The sequence below is a fragment of the Schistocerca cancellata genome, chromosome 5, assembly GCF_023864275.1.
Source record: "Schistocerca cancellata isolate TAMUIC-IGC-003103 chromosome 5, iqSchCanc2.1, whole genome shotgun sequence".
Taxonomy (NCBI): domain Eukaryota; kingdom Metazoa; phylum Arthropoda; class Insecta; order Orthoptera; family Acrididae; genus Schistocerca; species Schistocerca cancellata.
In genome coordinates, this window is record NC_064630.1 from 779,269,575 (window position 1) to 779,287,352 (window position 17,778).

The window sequence follows — 17,778 nt, forward strand, 5'->3', positions numbered from 1 at the left end:
ATAGGGACTACAATTTCTAAATTAAGTAAATAAGTTCTACTACATGCATAACAAAGGAACTGAAGATAATGGAAGTTTTATATATATAATAAAGGGAAACATTCCACGTGGGAAAGACACCACATACAAGACACCATGTGTGGATGGATATGTGTGTGTGTGCGATTGTATACCTGTCCTTTTTTCCCCCTAAGGTAAGTCTTTCCGCTCCCGGGATTGGAATGACTCCTTACCCTCTCCCTTAAAACCCATATCCTTTTGTCTTTCCTTCTCCTTCCCTCTTTCCTGACGAGGCAACCGTTGGTTGCGAAAGCTAGATTTTGTGTGTATGTTTGTGTTTGTTTGTGTGTCTATCGACCTGCCAGCGCTTTTGTTTGGTAAGTCTCATCATCTTTCTTTTTAAATATATTTTTCCCACGTGGAATGTTCCCCTCTATTATATTCATATATATATATATATATATATATATATATATATATAAAAACAAAGATGATGTGACTTACCAAATGAAAGTGCTGGCAGGTCGACAGACACACAAACGAACACAAACATACACACAAAATTCAAGCTTTCGCAACAAACTGTTGCCTCATCAGGAAAGAGGGAAGGAGAGGGAAAGACGAAAGGATGTGGGTTTTAAGGGAGAGGGTAAGGAGTCATTCCAGTCCCGGGAGCGGAAAGACTTACCTTAGGGGGAAAAAAGGACGGGTATACACTCGCACACACACACATATCCATCCACACATATACAGACACAAGCAGACATAGGCAAAGAGCTAACCAATAGATTGTGGTCAGAATCCACTCTTTGCCTTTACAAATGTCTGCTTGTGTCTGTGTATGTGCGGATGGATGTGTGTGTGTGTGTGTGTGTGTGTGTGGTGTGTGTGTGTGTGTGTGGTGTGTGTGTGTGTGCGCGCGCGCGCACGCCTAAAAAAACTTTTTGAGTTTTTGTATGTGTGTGCAAAAGCAATTTGAAATTATCTCAAATAATAAAGTTATTGTAGAGCTGTGAAATCGCTTCAATCATTTGTAATAACCCTGTATAACCCTGTAATAACCCTGTATACACGCGCGCGCGAGTGTATACCTGTCCTTTTTTCCCCCTAAGGTAAGTCTTTCCGCTCCTGGGATTGGAATGACTCCTTACCCTCTCCCTTAAAACCCACATCCTTTCGTCTTTCCCTCTCCTTCCCTCTCTCCTGACGAGGCAACCGTTGGTTGCGAAAGCTAGAATTTTGTGTGTATGTTTGTGTGTCTATCGACCTGCCAGCGTTTTTGTTTGGTAAGTCTCATCATCTTTGTTTATATATATATTGTTTTATAGAATCATAATGACGAAGTAAACCTTCAGAAAGAAAGATAGTTAATTAACAAACACATGAGGACTCTCAGAGATACAAAAGCATTGCAGATTGAATGGGCAAGTACTACATAAGTTAATTAAAATGACTGCGATTAATATCTGATACAAAATAAAAATTACATAAACTGCAAATGCAAGTCATTTGGCATAAAGAATTTATAAAAAAAAACATCTTCCAAGTAAGAATTATGAAGGAAAAAATCAAGAGGCAGGGTTATAACATCCACAGAGCAAAGTGCACTTCGTAAAATAAAGCACTACAGTTGTAGCTGCATGGTACTTCACTGCACAATCAAATTAGGAAGCTCATCAGTGATCATGTGCTGGTCATAAATGTGGTCAAGGATGTAGATATGTGGTTAGAGTGAAGAATACAGAAGATTTCATGGACAGACAATACAGCATATAAAAAGTATTTTCCACACTGTTAAAACACGCACATACATAATAAAAACTGAGAAACAAGAGAAAGTAAAGTACTTCACACCACTTTTCAGTATCTAAAGTATTATCTCTTTGGCGTATACAAGAAGGGAAGATGGAAACAAAACAGAGACCTTCACATACAAAACTTTTGTGGATGGAAACAAAACAGAGACCTTCACATACAAAACTTTTGTGGGTGGAAAATTTAAGTTAGTAGTATGTCACTGGGGAGATAATGTATGTATAAAGAAGAGGATCGCTAGCTTTAATTCAATGACATAAGTTTATTTTTATGGTTGTATGCACAACAAGGTTGGGTACATTGCAGACACTATCATAGTTACCACAAAGCATCAGTTTGCATTACTGACAAGGGAACCTCCCCATCGCACCCCCCTCAGATTTAGTTATAAGTTGGCACAGTGGATAGGCCTTGAAAAACTGAACACAGATCAATCGAGAAAACAGGAAGAAGTTGTGTGGAACTATGAAAAAAATAAGCAAAATATACAAACTGAGTAGTCCATGCGCAAGATAGGCATCATGAAGGATAATGTGAGCTCAAGAGCGCCGTGGTCCCGTGGTTAGCGTGAGCAGCTGCAGAACCAGAGGTTCTTGGTTCAAGTCTGCCCTTGAGTGAAAAGTTTACTTTCTTTATTTTCGCAAAGTTATGATCCGTCCATTCGTTCATTGACGTCTCTGTTCACTGTAATAAGTTTAGTGTCTGTGTTTTGTGACCGCACCGCAAAACCGTGCGATTAGTAGCTGAAAGGACGTGCCTCTCCAATGGGAACCGAAAACATTTGATCACAAGGTCATAGGTCAACCGATTCCTCCACAGGAAAACACGTCTGATATATTCTATATGACACTGGTGACGGCATGTGTGTCACATGACAGGAATATGTTGTTGACCCACCGAACTTGTACACTTGGCGAATCGGTAAAAAAATTCTTCTACCTCGCCCGATTGAAGCTGTAAAAATTAAAATCTTGTGGATGTGATAACCACTCCCAAAAAAGTGATGACGGACACATAATAACTGTCTGAAAATAAAAAAAATTGATCTTTTCACTCGAGAGAAGACTTGAACAGAGGACCTCTAGTTCTGTAACTGCCCACGGCATTCCTGATCTCACACTATCCTTGATGTTACCTATGTTGCACATGGACTACTCAGTTTCTATATTTTGCTTATTTTTTTCACAGTTCCACACAACTTCTTCCTGTTTTCTCGATTGATCTGTGTTCAGTTTTTCAAGACCTATCTACTGAGCCAACTTATAACTAAATCTGAGGGGGGTGCGATGGGGAGGTTCCCTTGTGAGTAGCATAGTAACAGTGTCAAGTGTGATGGTTTGAATTCCAAGGTATATAACGTACAACAACGTTTGAATCAAATTAGCAACTGAAACACCAGTGATTTTAGAGCTCTTTGTGGCTACTGTCATGCATGCAGAACTAAGAGACATTCTTTGACAAACTAGTTTTAATTGTAATGCTCTACACACTATGGCTAACCTAGACTGGATTCGATAGAAATCAAAACTGATCAAAAAAATTCAATTGTGAACTATATTCGGCAAGGCTGCGTATTATAGCCTCTATATTTCACCATTTATTTGGAGGAAATTTTCAAGAAAGTGTTGACATAAACTTGTGAAGGGGTCCTAATACAGTGAAAGCTATTAATAAAAACCAGATATGTGGATGACACAGTCCTCACAGCAGAGAAGCCAGCTGTCCTTCATTACATGGTAAACCACCTAATTAAGAGCAGGTAAGAGTTTGACCTATCTATTGAACCCTCCAAGACCAAAATCATGGTATCCCCTATTTTTTAAAAATCTCTTAATAAAATGTAATACTTCGTCGATGCAGTGCTGAACAGCTTTTAAGAAGATAAAAGTTGCATTAAGGAGATTAAGAGTTGCACCATAAAATACACAGCTGTATTATTATTTTTACTTAAGACCTACTGATTTCCATCAGGACTAATGATTTCAGTCCATCACCGGAACAGCTTCGGATCTCAAGAAGCAACTGAGATATGCACTGTCATAATTGGAATGCCAAATGTAGCTTATAGAATGTTCCATTACTATTATTAACTATCTGTGAGCAACAGTTATGTCCTGCCAACATCAGACGGTTACATCCACCCTGTATTTGTATTATCATCTCTTGCATGTATCTAGGATACTGAAAATGTCAAATGTCAATGTCCTTCATTGGATGAAAAAGTAAAAAATTGTTATGTATTATAAAACAAAAAACACAAAATTTAGGGTGAATGACGAGAGGGGAAAGATTTTAATTTTTACTGCTTCTTACTGAAGGAAAGATACATGGCAAAAGGTTTTCTGGAAAGCACTACCTTGTGGCTAAAAGGCATGAGAAGCAGATATTTTGCACGGCATATTTAAACATGATGGTGCCAATGCGTATAAGGCAAGGAAAGTGCATATTTCCTTCAAAGATTGATAGGTTCAATTGCTTTCTAGATATGGAAGTACACCTGACTCATGCCCGTCTGTCTTGTCAGGGATATCATTCATCAGGACCTTGTTTGTTAAGATCCTATAGCTGCTACACTCACTGATCTTTTATGCAAGTCATGTGATATTTCTGAAGAACATATACAAATCCTCTTCGATTCCATTGTATGGTGTTCAGAGGCTATTAGCTGCTTGTGGAGCATTTCACACAAAACTGAACTTTCAACCAGAGGTTCAGTCTTCACTACTTATCTACTGTACAGGAGACATTGTATAATTATGCATTTGAGCATGACTGCTCAGTACCCCCATCTTTCTGCTTCCTCTGCACTGATAATGAAAACTGAAAACTATTAATTTACTTCAGTCAGTTGTGAATAGTACAAATTTCCTTTTTAAGGATTATAAATGCTGTCGACAGCAATATTAATGTAACCTGTATACTTTCAGTATACATGATAAATTTTTGACTTTGGGATGGACGGCTTCTCAACATCATAAAATTATTTGATAAAAGACAAGAATCTGCTTTAACTTTGTTATTCTGTGGATTAGTCCATCAAACATTATAAATATATTATTTACCCTTTGCTGAAGAAATGAAATTTAGGACAAATGTCGTTTCACACACAATATGCTTTGAAGTAGAACATCGTAGTTTTTCTCTTTGAAAGAGACTCGCCATGCAACACAGTCTGCACTTACTCATCTTTTTCTTTTTCCATACCTTGGGTGTGCTGATTATGTAATTACCTGTCAATTGTAACACAAATTCAACACTGCCTCTGTTTATTAACTGTTCTTGACAATATATTTGTGCTTCATATATTTTAATGACTTTACCTACCCTTATAATTAGCACTGTCCTGGTTGAGATAGAGCTCAATCAAGTACTTTCATTTAAATACATACCAAATACCATTTAGCTGGAAAAACTAATCATAAAATTATTTTTAGCTTCCATAATAAAACTCACACTCATACATGTTCAGCAATCAGTAATCACAGTCTTGCATTATGTACATCACCCCTGTCAGTTATTGCCACTGATTTGCATACCATGAGCAATCATTCAGTTCTCGCCAGTGCAACAGATATTCTCTTATCAAGAAAAAGTTACAACCATATTATACAAGGGTTATCAGATATTACTCTTCTGAAGCCACTGGTTTCATCCACGACTCCTAGTCATTATTCTTTTGCAATGAGTTGTAACAAATTCCAAACTGTTATGTGCCACTATGAAGGCACACCCTATTCAAAAGTCATATGAAACTGTTTGCAATGATACCTTAATGCCTACAAAATGTCACAAATTACATCTGCTACTTACTCCCCTTCACATTTGACCAACACCAATTATATATAAAGGACTGACAAAAACATGAATTCTTACAGTTATCCTACTGAATGACACATTCTGATTTTGCAGATGACTGGTTTCTTATATAGTAATTAGTATTTCCAACTCCACACAGAAGTAAAAAATAGCAAAAGTAGTCTTAACCGGATTGTCAGAATAATTAAGAGTGGGTCTGCCTCAGGCTTCGACAACTATTCAACAGAAAACATGTTGAACACTATAAACTGTCATGCAATGATACTAATGTAATGTGAAACAGGAGCCACTGAGAGAGCGTGAGGAAGGCGGGGAAGGGGGAGGGGGGGGGGGGGAAACACGACAAACTAAGGAACCAAGAGTTGTAAATGCACAAAATATCGCATGCCCTAGTTAGTTGACAATTTATTTCTTCTTGCGGTTAGTAGATGTCAGATGCTGACTTTTTCACTTAAAAAACCTGACTTGTCAGTACAATTTTCTCGAAAAGCCTTTATGTATAAAGGATCATCACAAACACAACACAGCACAGATTGACGAGCACTGTCACAAACAGGTTAGATAAAAAATTTGTTGTTGGTTATGTTAACATACCCAACTGACAATTATTTTTACTATATCTTCTCCAGAAACTCTAATACTGTTACACCATGGTGACAAATAATCTGATATAGCAAGTATCCATTCCCAGCATAACCAAATGACTGGCTCAATGTTCTCACACAGAATAGCATAGTAAGGTGAAACATTCTCTTCAGCCCATCTGGAAAGGTTCAGCTCATTAACAGAAAAACAGACACTATGATGAAAACTTAAACTGGAACTCTTGTGTCTCGTGTGTGTGTGTGTGTGTGTGTGTGTGTGTGTGTGTGTGAGAGAGAGAGAGAGATATAGATTTGACCTGAGATAACCACTACCATTTACTAGCACATCTGTTAACATGACAAATATGAAAATTTGGTTACATCTAAGGCTGCACCTACAACTGCATCCAGAAGTTGCCCCCTGTCCGGTAAAGGGTGAAACGCATCCTGGTGTCGTCCGACGTGAATGCCTACACTGGGTTCGAGCCGATTTGGCAACAGTGTGCAGCTGACGCATGTGGGGTACTGGCTGCCAGCTGCCTTCGGATACAAAATGGAAGAGATTACACTGAGCGTCAACCTCGTGTACTGTCATCATTCACGAGTTTACACGCTGGACTCGGTTACACACTATAGGTCAGCAGGTGCAGTTGTTGAGAAGTTATCATGAGTGATTCGTATTATGATTTTTTGTGTTGACTGCTGCTAGACAAGAATGTTCGCCTTTAGGACTTGGGTGCATCATTTTAATTAAGACAGATATGCAGGTGAATTTTTTACAACTTGCCAGTCACTGCGAAATTTCCCAGAGAAGTTCAAAGACTACTGCTGCATGTGTATAGAAATGTATGGCTAAATACTTGAAGGCATAAGAGACAATATAACTGGTCATTCCAACATCAGGAACCGTATCACTTCAGAAGAAAAACTTACAATCACAATCAGGTAAGTCAATGTTAAAAACAGCTGATTGCCTTTTTTTATTGTGCGCAGTATAACTGGTCAACTAATATTAGAATATTATAAATAAAGTCTGGCATCAGTTAAAATAAAATATATTTATTAACATAGACATATATTTGTTAACGCTCCTTCACAGCAATACTAGATATTATTAGCATATAACCAACTGTTGACAATTATGTAAGTATGACCTGAAAATCACAATGAAACAATTGTTTGGTTCAAGACTGACAAATATCAGCACTGAATGTGATGAGGAAAATTGTGGGAAAATAAACATCTAGTTTATACATAATGACATATCAACAGTACATTAGGGACAGTCCATTAAAATGAGTTGCCATCAGGTTGTCGGGCAGGAGGACTACCGTATTTACTCGAATCTAAGCCGCACTCAAATCTAAGCCGCACCTGAAAAATGAGACTCGAAATAACGGAAAAAAATTTTCCCGAATCTAATTTTGGTCATACTTAGATGCACCTGGTGATGGGTACAGTGACGGTTGTAACAATGGTAAAGGACATCCAGCGTGTGTTTGTTTAAAACTTGATAATCTCCCATTATTTTTGAAGTTCTCAGATTCTAAGGCTTTCGTAATGTTCTCCAAGATTTTCTCATTTTCTCCAGCTGATCAAGTTGTTTGACTGATGGCAGTAAACTCATGAAGAAGGAGTAGTAGCCACCATCCTGATATTTCCGTTTTCGAGAAACATGCAGCTCAAATAGGTTGACCTTCCTTTTATCAATGTCCACAGCCTGTGAATCATAATCATATTTTTTTACATGACGCTCTTGGTCTCTTTCTGTCTGCTTTCACAGAAGACGACATAGACGCAGACATCTCTCGTCCTTCTGCAGAGAGACACATTTCACCACCATTTGTACTTTCCTGACTTGCTGCGGTGGGACTTTGATGATGTGGAGATGGCTCATTCTCTTTCTCTGTTGCAGCAAGTTTCTTGAGCAGGGCCCAGTTGTTATAATATCTTTCAAAAACAGCATGCTTTTTAAATAGGGCCATTTATCAGATGCAATAGCTTCCTGACCGCTCCTGGAGTAATGTTGTATTTTATATTTTTTCCTATAAGTGTCTCGCAAGTTCTGCCACGTTTCCCGAGCCCGTTCACATCAAAAAGGAAACAAAAATCTCACAAAATCAACACAGAAGGCGTATTCTTTCTTCAGAACAAATGTTCTGTTATTGTTTATGTATGTCTAAGATTTCTAAAATATCACTAACAAAGGCTACCCACATCATCTGAGTAATATTCTAATACCATAAATATTTCAGGTATTCAGCACAAGATATGGAGGAATTTCTGTGACTGACATCTACTTGTTCCTTATTCGAAAAACTTTGAAGGATTACATGAGCGGCGCAATTTTGTTCATGTAGTTTGACGCATCGATGACAAGCATATCTAAATTACATGTCCAAAACAAAGTGGAACAACGTTTTTTAACTACAAAAAGTTTTTTCAATAGTTTTACAAGCTGTGATGGACTACCGTTGTTGATTTACTTTTATACAGGGTGTCTACGTGGACAAGGAAAAAAAATTCCCGGATTTTTCCCGGATATCCCGGTTAAAAACACACTTTCTCCCGGATGACAGTATATTTTCTCCTATCACTCCTTTGAATGGTTATGGTTTTGTACACGGGCGTACAATTTCCCAGCACTTTAGAAAACGAAACTCAGAGAAAAAGACACGTTTTGGAAATATCTTTGATGTGCAGCAACATGTACGCTGCATATTTTCGTATTACGAAAACATACGTTAGAAAATCCACCAAACACCGCATGTTACTTTCCCAACCACTGAAAATGAGATTTCGATGCGCTTTTGTAAGTCGTTCGTAGCTCATGTCACGTGATCTCGCCAGCCGATGACAGAGGATATTCAGACCATAGGACATGTGATGTAGTCAGCCAATAGCAACATCAGTGTTAAATAGCGCGCCAAACAGGGAAAGTTAATAGTTTAAATTAATATACATAGTGTTGTTACAAGAAAAGAAAAGCTTTCACATAAAATATTGGTCTCAAGCCGCAAGAGAAGCTAAGCTTTCGCATATACTGTTGATTTTTTTGCGCATGTTACACTTTAAGAGATATCATACAAATGTGCCTGTAAAATTTTTAATAATGACATAAATGTCTGATGTTCAGGGTTCGAAATGCTTCTAAATGGCTCGTCGTTAGACACCTGATTTTTTAAATGAGAGTCAAACGCTTTGTGATTTAATAAATTCACGGTCCATTCTTGTACGTAGTTCAACTTACGTAAAAGGATATTTACTTTGAAAGTAACGCTTTTCAAACCACCAATCGTAATATTTTCCCGCGACCTGTTACAAATAGGTTCGTTTCAGCAGTTGCCAGAGAGCTCAGGTAACAGGCGACACCGCGCTTGGGTAGATATCATGACGTAGGAAGCCCGTATGTACGTACGTGTAAAAGATCATCAATGAAAGATGATACTGCAACAGCATCGGAATTTCGTGAACCATATTAAAATGTGCACATTTAAAGTGCATACTTAAAGGCACACTCGTATGTCCAGATTCCCAATGAAGTACCGTAGACCCAGACCTGATATTAAGCTTTTAAGTGTGGTTTTCAGGATGTAAATTTTCTTGGAGCACCAGTACTGTATTATATAATGTTTGGTTCTTTATTATTGCATAATGCCATACGTGCTAGAAAATGAAAACGTGCACTTGAAATGCAGCGAACAGTTGAAACTACCCAGTACTGTGGAATTAAACATTTCGTTTCAGATACATTGACTGCCTCTGCGGAAAAGATTAGCAAAAGTCAAATTTCTTTAGCAAACAGACAAAAATAACTTCATTGTTCCACAAGGCGATTAATGTTTGACTGTCAGAAAGGTGGAAATAAAATAAAATCTGAAACTAATGACATATTTCAGCCTTTAGTAATTATGTGAATGTGTTTTAATTCACTTGATAGCTCCCGGTCACGGATATCCGTTTTGTTTTCATTTGATGTGAGAGTAAACGAAGGGGAAACAGCAAAATCACTGAACGTAAACACGGGTCACGTGGAGACTACCCACTATAGCTCAGATTGCTCTGCGCATCAGCCCCGGATCTACATTTGCGAACCGGGTCAATACTTAAAAAAATCGAATTTTCAAAATATGTTCATCTTGTAGCACACATCTTTCTGAAAAGTCTGAAACATAAAACGTATGTATTCGAGGAAATGTAAGACATATTATTTGGTCTTAAGTATGCCCACGTGCAGTTCCATGCCTCTTCATAAAGCATTTTTCTACTGCACGTCCAAACTATATTCAGGAGAGTGGAAATTGAAATGTCCTGTGGTGCCTCTCCTGCTCCCAGTCGGCCGGTTTGGCAGCCTGCCTCTCTTTAAAAAAAAAAAAAAAAATCTCGCAATTAATAGCGGATGGAATTATTTGTAATCGAGAGAACAAGAACTCTTTGGAAAATCTGAACTCTTCATTGCCCATTAGTTAATAACTTGCTGTTTTGTGTGTCATAAAATTAAATATAGGATATATAAAACCAGTACTGACAAGAGATAAGCAAGAAATTACACATTTCTTCAAACCTTAGCTCCTAGCATTTTCTCTCTAATCTTGCTACAGCTTTACATGGCGTGTTTTCCTTTCTGTGAAAGGATCTTTTACCTTATCAAAGTTTGTCAAACGTTTTGCTACATGGAAAATCGAAATGTAGTTATCTAATACTGAAAAAGCTGTTAATACAAATAATACCCAAGACTGGTGTGGTTTCTCGATCTGATTACGTCTATTTTGTCACTGTCTGCTAGATAAAACAAAATAGGCCTTTCTAATACGGCAGCAATTTTATAACACACTAAATAAACGAGACTGTTTTGGCACAAATGGTCATTTTTATAACACGACAGAATATAATCCAATAAGTATCAATACAAATGCCTATTAGGCCTACTACAAGCAAAAAGCTTTATGTTAGGAAATAGTTTCACGTTTCATTCATATTCACCAGCTTCTCTAGCATGACATCGAAAACTAGTATTACGAAATTTTTATATAAATTTGGAATCGTCTTATTCTTCCATAATTTGTGTGATGTCCTCGTTTCTTCTCCGTCCTCGTTCTAACAAACAATCCTGTCATCACCAATTCTGTAGCTATTGCTGCCACGGTCAAAATTTGTTCGCCGATTAACTTCACTAACCCTGCCAGAATCACTGGTTTAGTTCTCCCGCAATTATTCTCCGGTTATTCGTTGTTACGTGTTCGTACAACACGTTTTCCGCGTTACTTCCATAATAGAACTTAAGCGGCTGGTAGCCAGGGACTGTACTACTGGTCCTTACTAGTGTAGCAATCTGGCCAAACATTTTCTGTCAAAACTTCATTTTCTTGGACACACCGAGAAGATAATACATAATCTTTCTCACCTGTTATTCCTGTCAGTCGTTTATTTCCATTCTGATAGTATGAATCTATGGATTTTGCTAGTAATTATAACAACGCTGATCATTCCCACACCCAATCAGCCACATAATCAGACAGCGATTGCCATTCATCCATTCGGCTTTACTCCACTCAGCTCGTATAGCCCCGTCCCCTTTTGTCTGTGGAAAGTCTATTTCTAGATGCGACGAGGATTCTCCTGACAGAGACATCACGTACACTATGCATGCATTCAAAAGTCAGCTTATGATTCATTCAGAAATCAACTTAAAATGTGTTCAAATACCAACAGAGAAGCGTTTCAAAATCATATGACTAATTGATAGGCAAACGTGCGCTGGATGCTAGGTGCTTTGTGAAACAAGTTTTTTTTCCTCAAGAATATGAATTAGGCGCCCCCTTTTCCCGGAAGTATCTAGCTGCTTGCTGCGACTGCTTGCACAGCCAACGGCCACATTCCTGTTGACAGAAGCGGGAGAATCTACTACTCAAACGTGACTCTACTGCGCATGCACATGAGCCCGCGCGTTAACTGCTAAAACAAATCAAATGTAAACAGTTGCGACTTCACGCTTATTGGAGGCAATTTGTTGTTATGAAGCACTGCATAGTCTTCCTAAAGCCTTTGACACATTTTCAATCGGCAGACGCTTGCATGAGCACTTGTGTCGTCGTTGTATATGGCGCATTTCCTTTGCAATTTAAGTTATTTTCGTTTTTTCTCTCGTTTATGTTTTATTGTTGAAGTATTATTCTGCAGTAGCGGGATACAGTAATATCCTTTGTTAGTGTGTCGGTTCTTACTAGTAAAAATTACAAAAATTTAACTGAAAACTAAAACAATGAAAAATTTCCGGAATTCTAAAAATATCCCGGGTTTTTCCCGGATGAAAAAAATCCCGGGTTTTTCCCAGATCTCCCGGTTGTCCCGGGTCGTAGACACCCTGTTATAGGTGTGGGAGGTATGGAAAACAGTGACGAAGGAATGTTTCCCGCTTCTACATTGTCTGCATTCTTAGAGGACTATCATGCTATGCTACTGCAATCTTCACCTGTCAAAGGAATTGCTACAGATGTGCAGTTTGTCTTGCTTGGAGATGATGTGTAGCCTTTGAAAACTTTTCTCATGAAACCTTATTCCAAACAACATCTCTCACATGAAGAAAAAGTTTTCAATTACAGGCCATCATGGGCTAGAAGATGTGTGGAGTGTACCTTTGGTATCATGACTGCTAAGTGGTGTTTACAGGAAAAATGTATTGAAACAGAACCTGGTAAAGCAGGGAGAATAGGGAAATGTATCTGCTTACTGCACAACATAATTATTGACCATGAAGATGGTGACTTCTTCAACTCTGCAAATTTAGAAGAAGATGTAAGCGCATCGCCTTGTCAAGAAAGTGGTTCATCAAGAATGTTCAACAGACTGTCCCAACAGTCTCAAATTATCAGAAACAAATTCAAGTCATACTTCAATGGGATTGGTGCTGTTCCTTGGCAAAACGAATGCATTGAACAGTATTTCAGCAATTAAAAGCTTACTTCTTTTTGACAGCTTGATAAAAAAATTATATGTTAAAAGTAATACAATTGAAATTAGTACTGATTTGTAGTAACGTGTATTGATTTGAAAGCAAGCATTAAAGCTATTGCAACATAACTTCAATACTTACCTTTGACTGATAGTTGCTCCCCCCTAGATTCCCACAGTTCTCACTTAATATCCCGGTTATGGTAGTCTTTAATCCTCTGGTCCCACAAGAAAGCATAATTCCTCACAAGATGAATTAGAAATTCCTTATTGATCATCCCGCTCATGGTGCACTGCCGGACTGCACTGCCAGACTGGAAACAAACAAGTTCGGCTGACCAATCCAGCAGTACAATGCTGGACGATGTCGTACTGCGCTTCTCCCTCCAATGTTTGGCACGTGCATTAGCCACCTGGTGTTTGTTTTTCACTCTGGCATTAGACAGTGCTGGATCGGATCAGAACGGACGACTTCCAGATGCAATGTAGGTGCAGCCTAATTTATAGTCTATTGATTTAATTATTTACTTTTATTTGCTCAACTCACTGACAGTCATACCGCAGGTCAAGCATTAGATTTTTTTTTGGACAAAAGTAGTGGAACAAACATTTGTTTCACGAACCACAGAGAAAAATATTCACGAAGGACTATGGCTGTGATGTCACAGAAAAGCACTCCAATTTGTTGTAAAATGTAAAAGCACCTAATCTCTAAAGCTTTAGCAACTATAACTGAGATAATTATCCACAAGACCATTCACCCACAACAGAAACAACAAAATTATCACTTAGTCTCTGATAAACAAGGAGAGAAGTGAGGTTGTAACACATGATTAAGGTATTAAACAGTAACATAGTACATACTGAAACTGGAGGCATTAGGGTCACTTTCTCATCAAGAGATAAACAGCTTCCAAAATTTCAAAACAGTATCACAAAGTAAGCATTACCTAAAAGACTGACTTTTGTAAATTTTATCCCTGACAGCAATGTTAATAGTTCCATATGCACATGCACACCTCCAAATGAAAGTAGGTTGGCCCAGAACAAAATAAAAATTTCAAGAGTCCTAATTTTACACATGGAATTTGCTTTCTCAGGAACGAACAACGTACACATTCTAAATGCAGAAAAAAATTAGAATTTTCTGACTCAGTTACTGTTAACTGATAAATTTTGCACATAAGACGTATTATTTTCAATCTATCCAAAAGACATATGTAGGTGGAAATTATGTACTTTTTTGTAAGGCAAGAATAGGATGCCTGAGGTTGGCTGCATGCCACTAAACATGTCACATTAGTTAAGAGTAACAAATAGAAAACTATGTTTCATGTAATTACTACTAACCACCACAGACATAATAGAAACTTACATTTTTAGAATTGAGAAAGTCAAGTTAAACACAGGAGCTGGACAAAATGATGTGAAGACTCACTCACTGATGCAACAACCTGGACAAAATAATATGGCCAAAATAATATGAACACCCACTTATGATAGTAAAGACCCAACGTTGGCATCCAAATTGTTTCAATTCTTACTGCAAATTAATGCATTTCAAACTTGAATGGCACTCAATATTATTTTATACTACAGTGTCAAAGAAACTGTTCCAGTTACTTAAGATGTACTGGAGCCTGATAATTAGTCTTTTGTGTTTTTCAATACAGACTTCAGCTGGAGCTTGTAGAAATCAAGGAATCAATTTATTACCTTATCAAGCAAATCATTGACATTTACAGTTATGAGTGCGTATCATTATCTGGAATGATGTTATTGCCTTCTGGCAAAATGTCTGCGGATTCATATTACGCTTACCTAAAATAGTTCATAGATTATAGCATGGAAGTTTTTTTCCCTCCTTTTCAGTGTCACAAGAAGACACCATTACAGAATCCCCACCGTGTGCTCCTGTTTGAAGAAGAATGACTGCCTTTTGCATTGTCATATTAACAGAATCTTCCGTCGGTTCTTGGTAGAACAACATTATAATAAATGAAAAGCACCAGTTTGCATTTTCTCTGGTTTTCTACATAAGCATAGACATCCTGTGGTAAAAGCCAACGTAAAAGTTAAGATTGCCAAATAATACTATCTGTTTCTACTTGTCAGTAGTCCTAACTTTATGCTCCTTGCACCATTAAAGCTTTTTTTTCTGCATTTGCTTGGGTACAAGAGGTTTAGCAACAATAGTCCCCCCCCCCAAGTGTTTTGTTTATATAATTATCACAATATTTAAAGGACCAGACCAATTTGTGCCCTTCCGTGATAATTTAGCTTTGTAATCTTTGTCTCCTCACTATGCAATCAAAGATTTTCTTACTTTTTTGGTCCCTTCTTTTATTTCCATTAGCGACTGTAAGTTTATTTCTAATCTTATTCATCATCCATTTATGGATTACTGGAGCTTAATTTGTCAGATTCTATAATTTGAATTCCAACAGTTAGACTACTCATATTTCAAATCTTCTCTTCACCTTTTCTCTTGCGTAATGCCACAGAATTGAGCAATTTTTCCTTCCACCATACTTTTATGTCATATTTCCTTTACCTATTCCAACCTGGCAAGCAACAGATTAAGTGCGATTGGTTTTAAACACACGCATGTGCGACCCCCCACCCGCCTCCCAACACACACATAAAATAAAATAAAAAATTCAAAGAGAATCTGATGACTTGGGTTTAATTTAATTAAACTGGTTTTCAAATAACACAAGATAACATTTCAAATAAATTTAATATCATTAATTCTCCATCACATTCATATGCAACAGCAGGTTCCTACATTGTAGAACACTGCCTTATTGCTACAACCATGCATAATAAAACTCAGTATAAATAACAAAAAATCTTTCAAATCCCTAACAATTTTACAAGTCGTCACAATATTAGTTAAAAAACTTACTAGTCTCAAAACGTAAGTTCAGTCTCAAATATTTAGGAATGAGAGAGAGGCAGCACAATGCAAACTGCACTAATTACATGCCTGAACTGAAAGTCATTTTCAAAAATTACTTTCACATACAAAAAATTCAAAAATTAATCTAGTGGACAAACTTTTTAAAATTTTACAGTATACGAAATACAGATTGTCACCATTTTCTCAAATGGTGACACAGTAAGCTCAAATGATACCACACAGAATGTGTCCATAAGTATCAAGAAAATACAAAACAACAATAAATTTACAGCATGTAATTTTTATGGAAATGTTTATTAGTTGGTGAATTCACAGACTTTTTACTGGTCCCCCCTTTGCCAAAAACTATTTTGGTAAGTGATACATTTGACATGGTTTCATGTGAGGCACTAGACATTTGGTTACATGTCAATGTGTTTTGGACAGTGTTTGAACTTTCTGATACACCCAATCATATGTCCGCAAAGCGTAGATTTGTGTTGTATTTAGTGCTTCCAATGAATATTTCTGGATATTCTCTGGAGACAAGGAACCACTGTAAAAGACGAAACTAATTTATTCAAAAACAGACTAAAAACGTACTGTGTCGCTATAAATAAATGAACAACACATCTATATAACGATATAATTAAAATTACAGAAATACTGAAGTCTAATTTTGCCACAGAGTATCGATTGTAACAACACATACTAGGTCAACCATACCTGAGTGTGAGTGTGAGTGTGAGTGTGTGTGTGTGTGTGTGTGTGTGTGTGTGTGTGTTTTACAGAAAGAGAACAAAGAAGAAATGGTATCCTTACGTGAAAACTGTATTCCTTAGCCATTCCAAGGCTACATTGACATATTCCAGTGAGCAGTTCCACATTGCTATTGTGTAATACACTGTCATGTTCCACACATTGATGGAATGCTCTTTTAGTTTTTCCAATAGACCCGGTGCATAATGATTCACCTGTAAAACAAAGTCTTTTGCTGACACATACAAAAAATGCAAAATTTAGGGCACCTGAGATTTAAATATAGCACATCATCAATAATTCCATAACAATGATCTAACAAACACTGATAAGGATTTAGTGCAGCTGCTTTTATCTGGTCTACGGAATTTGGAAATCAGCTGTAAGAGCAAACCCAACTGAGTTTGAGTTTGTATGACTAGCACACTTAACAGCTAAGTCATCAGACCCACTTCTCAACTGTTTTGACAGTATGTAACTTAAAAAAAAATAATAAAAAAATTAAGACAACATACTAAGAAATAATATCCCCAAATGAAGCCCGATTCACTCTTTCCATTACTTACCCACACCCAAGCAAAAGCACATACCACACAATACGCGCTGTACCATACCGTATTTACTCGAATCTAAGCCGCACCTGAAAAATTTGACTCGAAATAAAGGAAAAAAAAAAAAAATTACCGAATCTAAGCCGCACCTGAAATTTGAGACTCGAAATTCAAGGGGAGAGAAAAGTTTTAGGCCGCACGTCCAAATCGAAACAAAGTTGGTCCATTGTAATTAGAGACACAATTTAGGTCGAATGAATGACGATACAGCTACAGTAGTTTGGTTCGAGTCGTAAGCTTAGCAGTTAGGCTTTACCACGTAGCCATTGCTATGCGTCAGGCGCTCCGTCCGTATTTATACGGGTACCCTTCCTTTTTCACGTGCTTCGTCTGGTTTGAA

At 37.4% G+C, this 17,778-nt stretch overlaps 1 protein-coding gene across 1 annotated transcript in view; it reads right to left on the reverse strand.

Moving 5' to 3' along the window:
* Positions 1-15,887: 15,887 nt before the first annotated feature.
* Positions 15,888-17,778, reverse strand: part of LOC126187408 (transmembrane protein 214-B) — a 139,203-nt gene continuing 137,312 nt past the window's right edge. Inside the window, exons 12-13 of the mRNA XM_049928475.1 lie at positions 16,891-17,042; positions 15,888-16,624 (exon numbers count right to left, since the gene is read on the reverse strand). Coding sequence (XP_049784432.1) covers positions 16,498-16,624; positions 16,891-17,042 — 279 coding nt within the window. The 3' untranslated portion in view covers positions 15,888-16,497. The remainder of the gene's footprint in view (positions 16,625-16,890; positions 17,043-17,778) is intronic.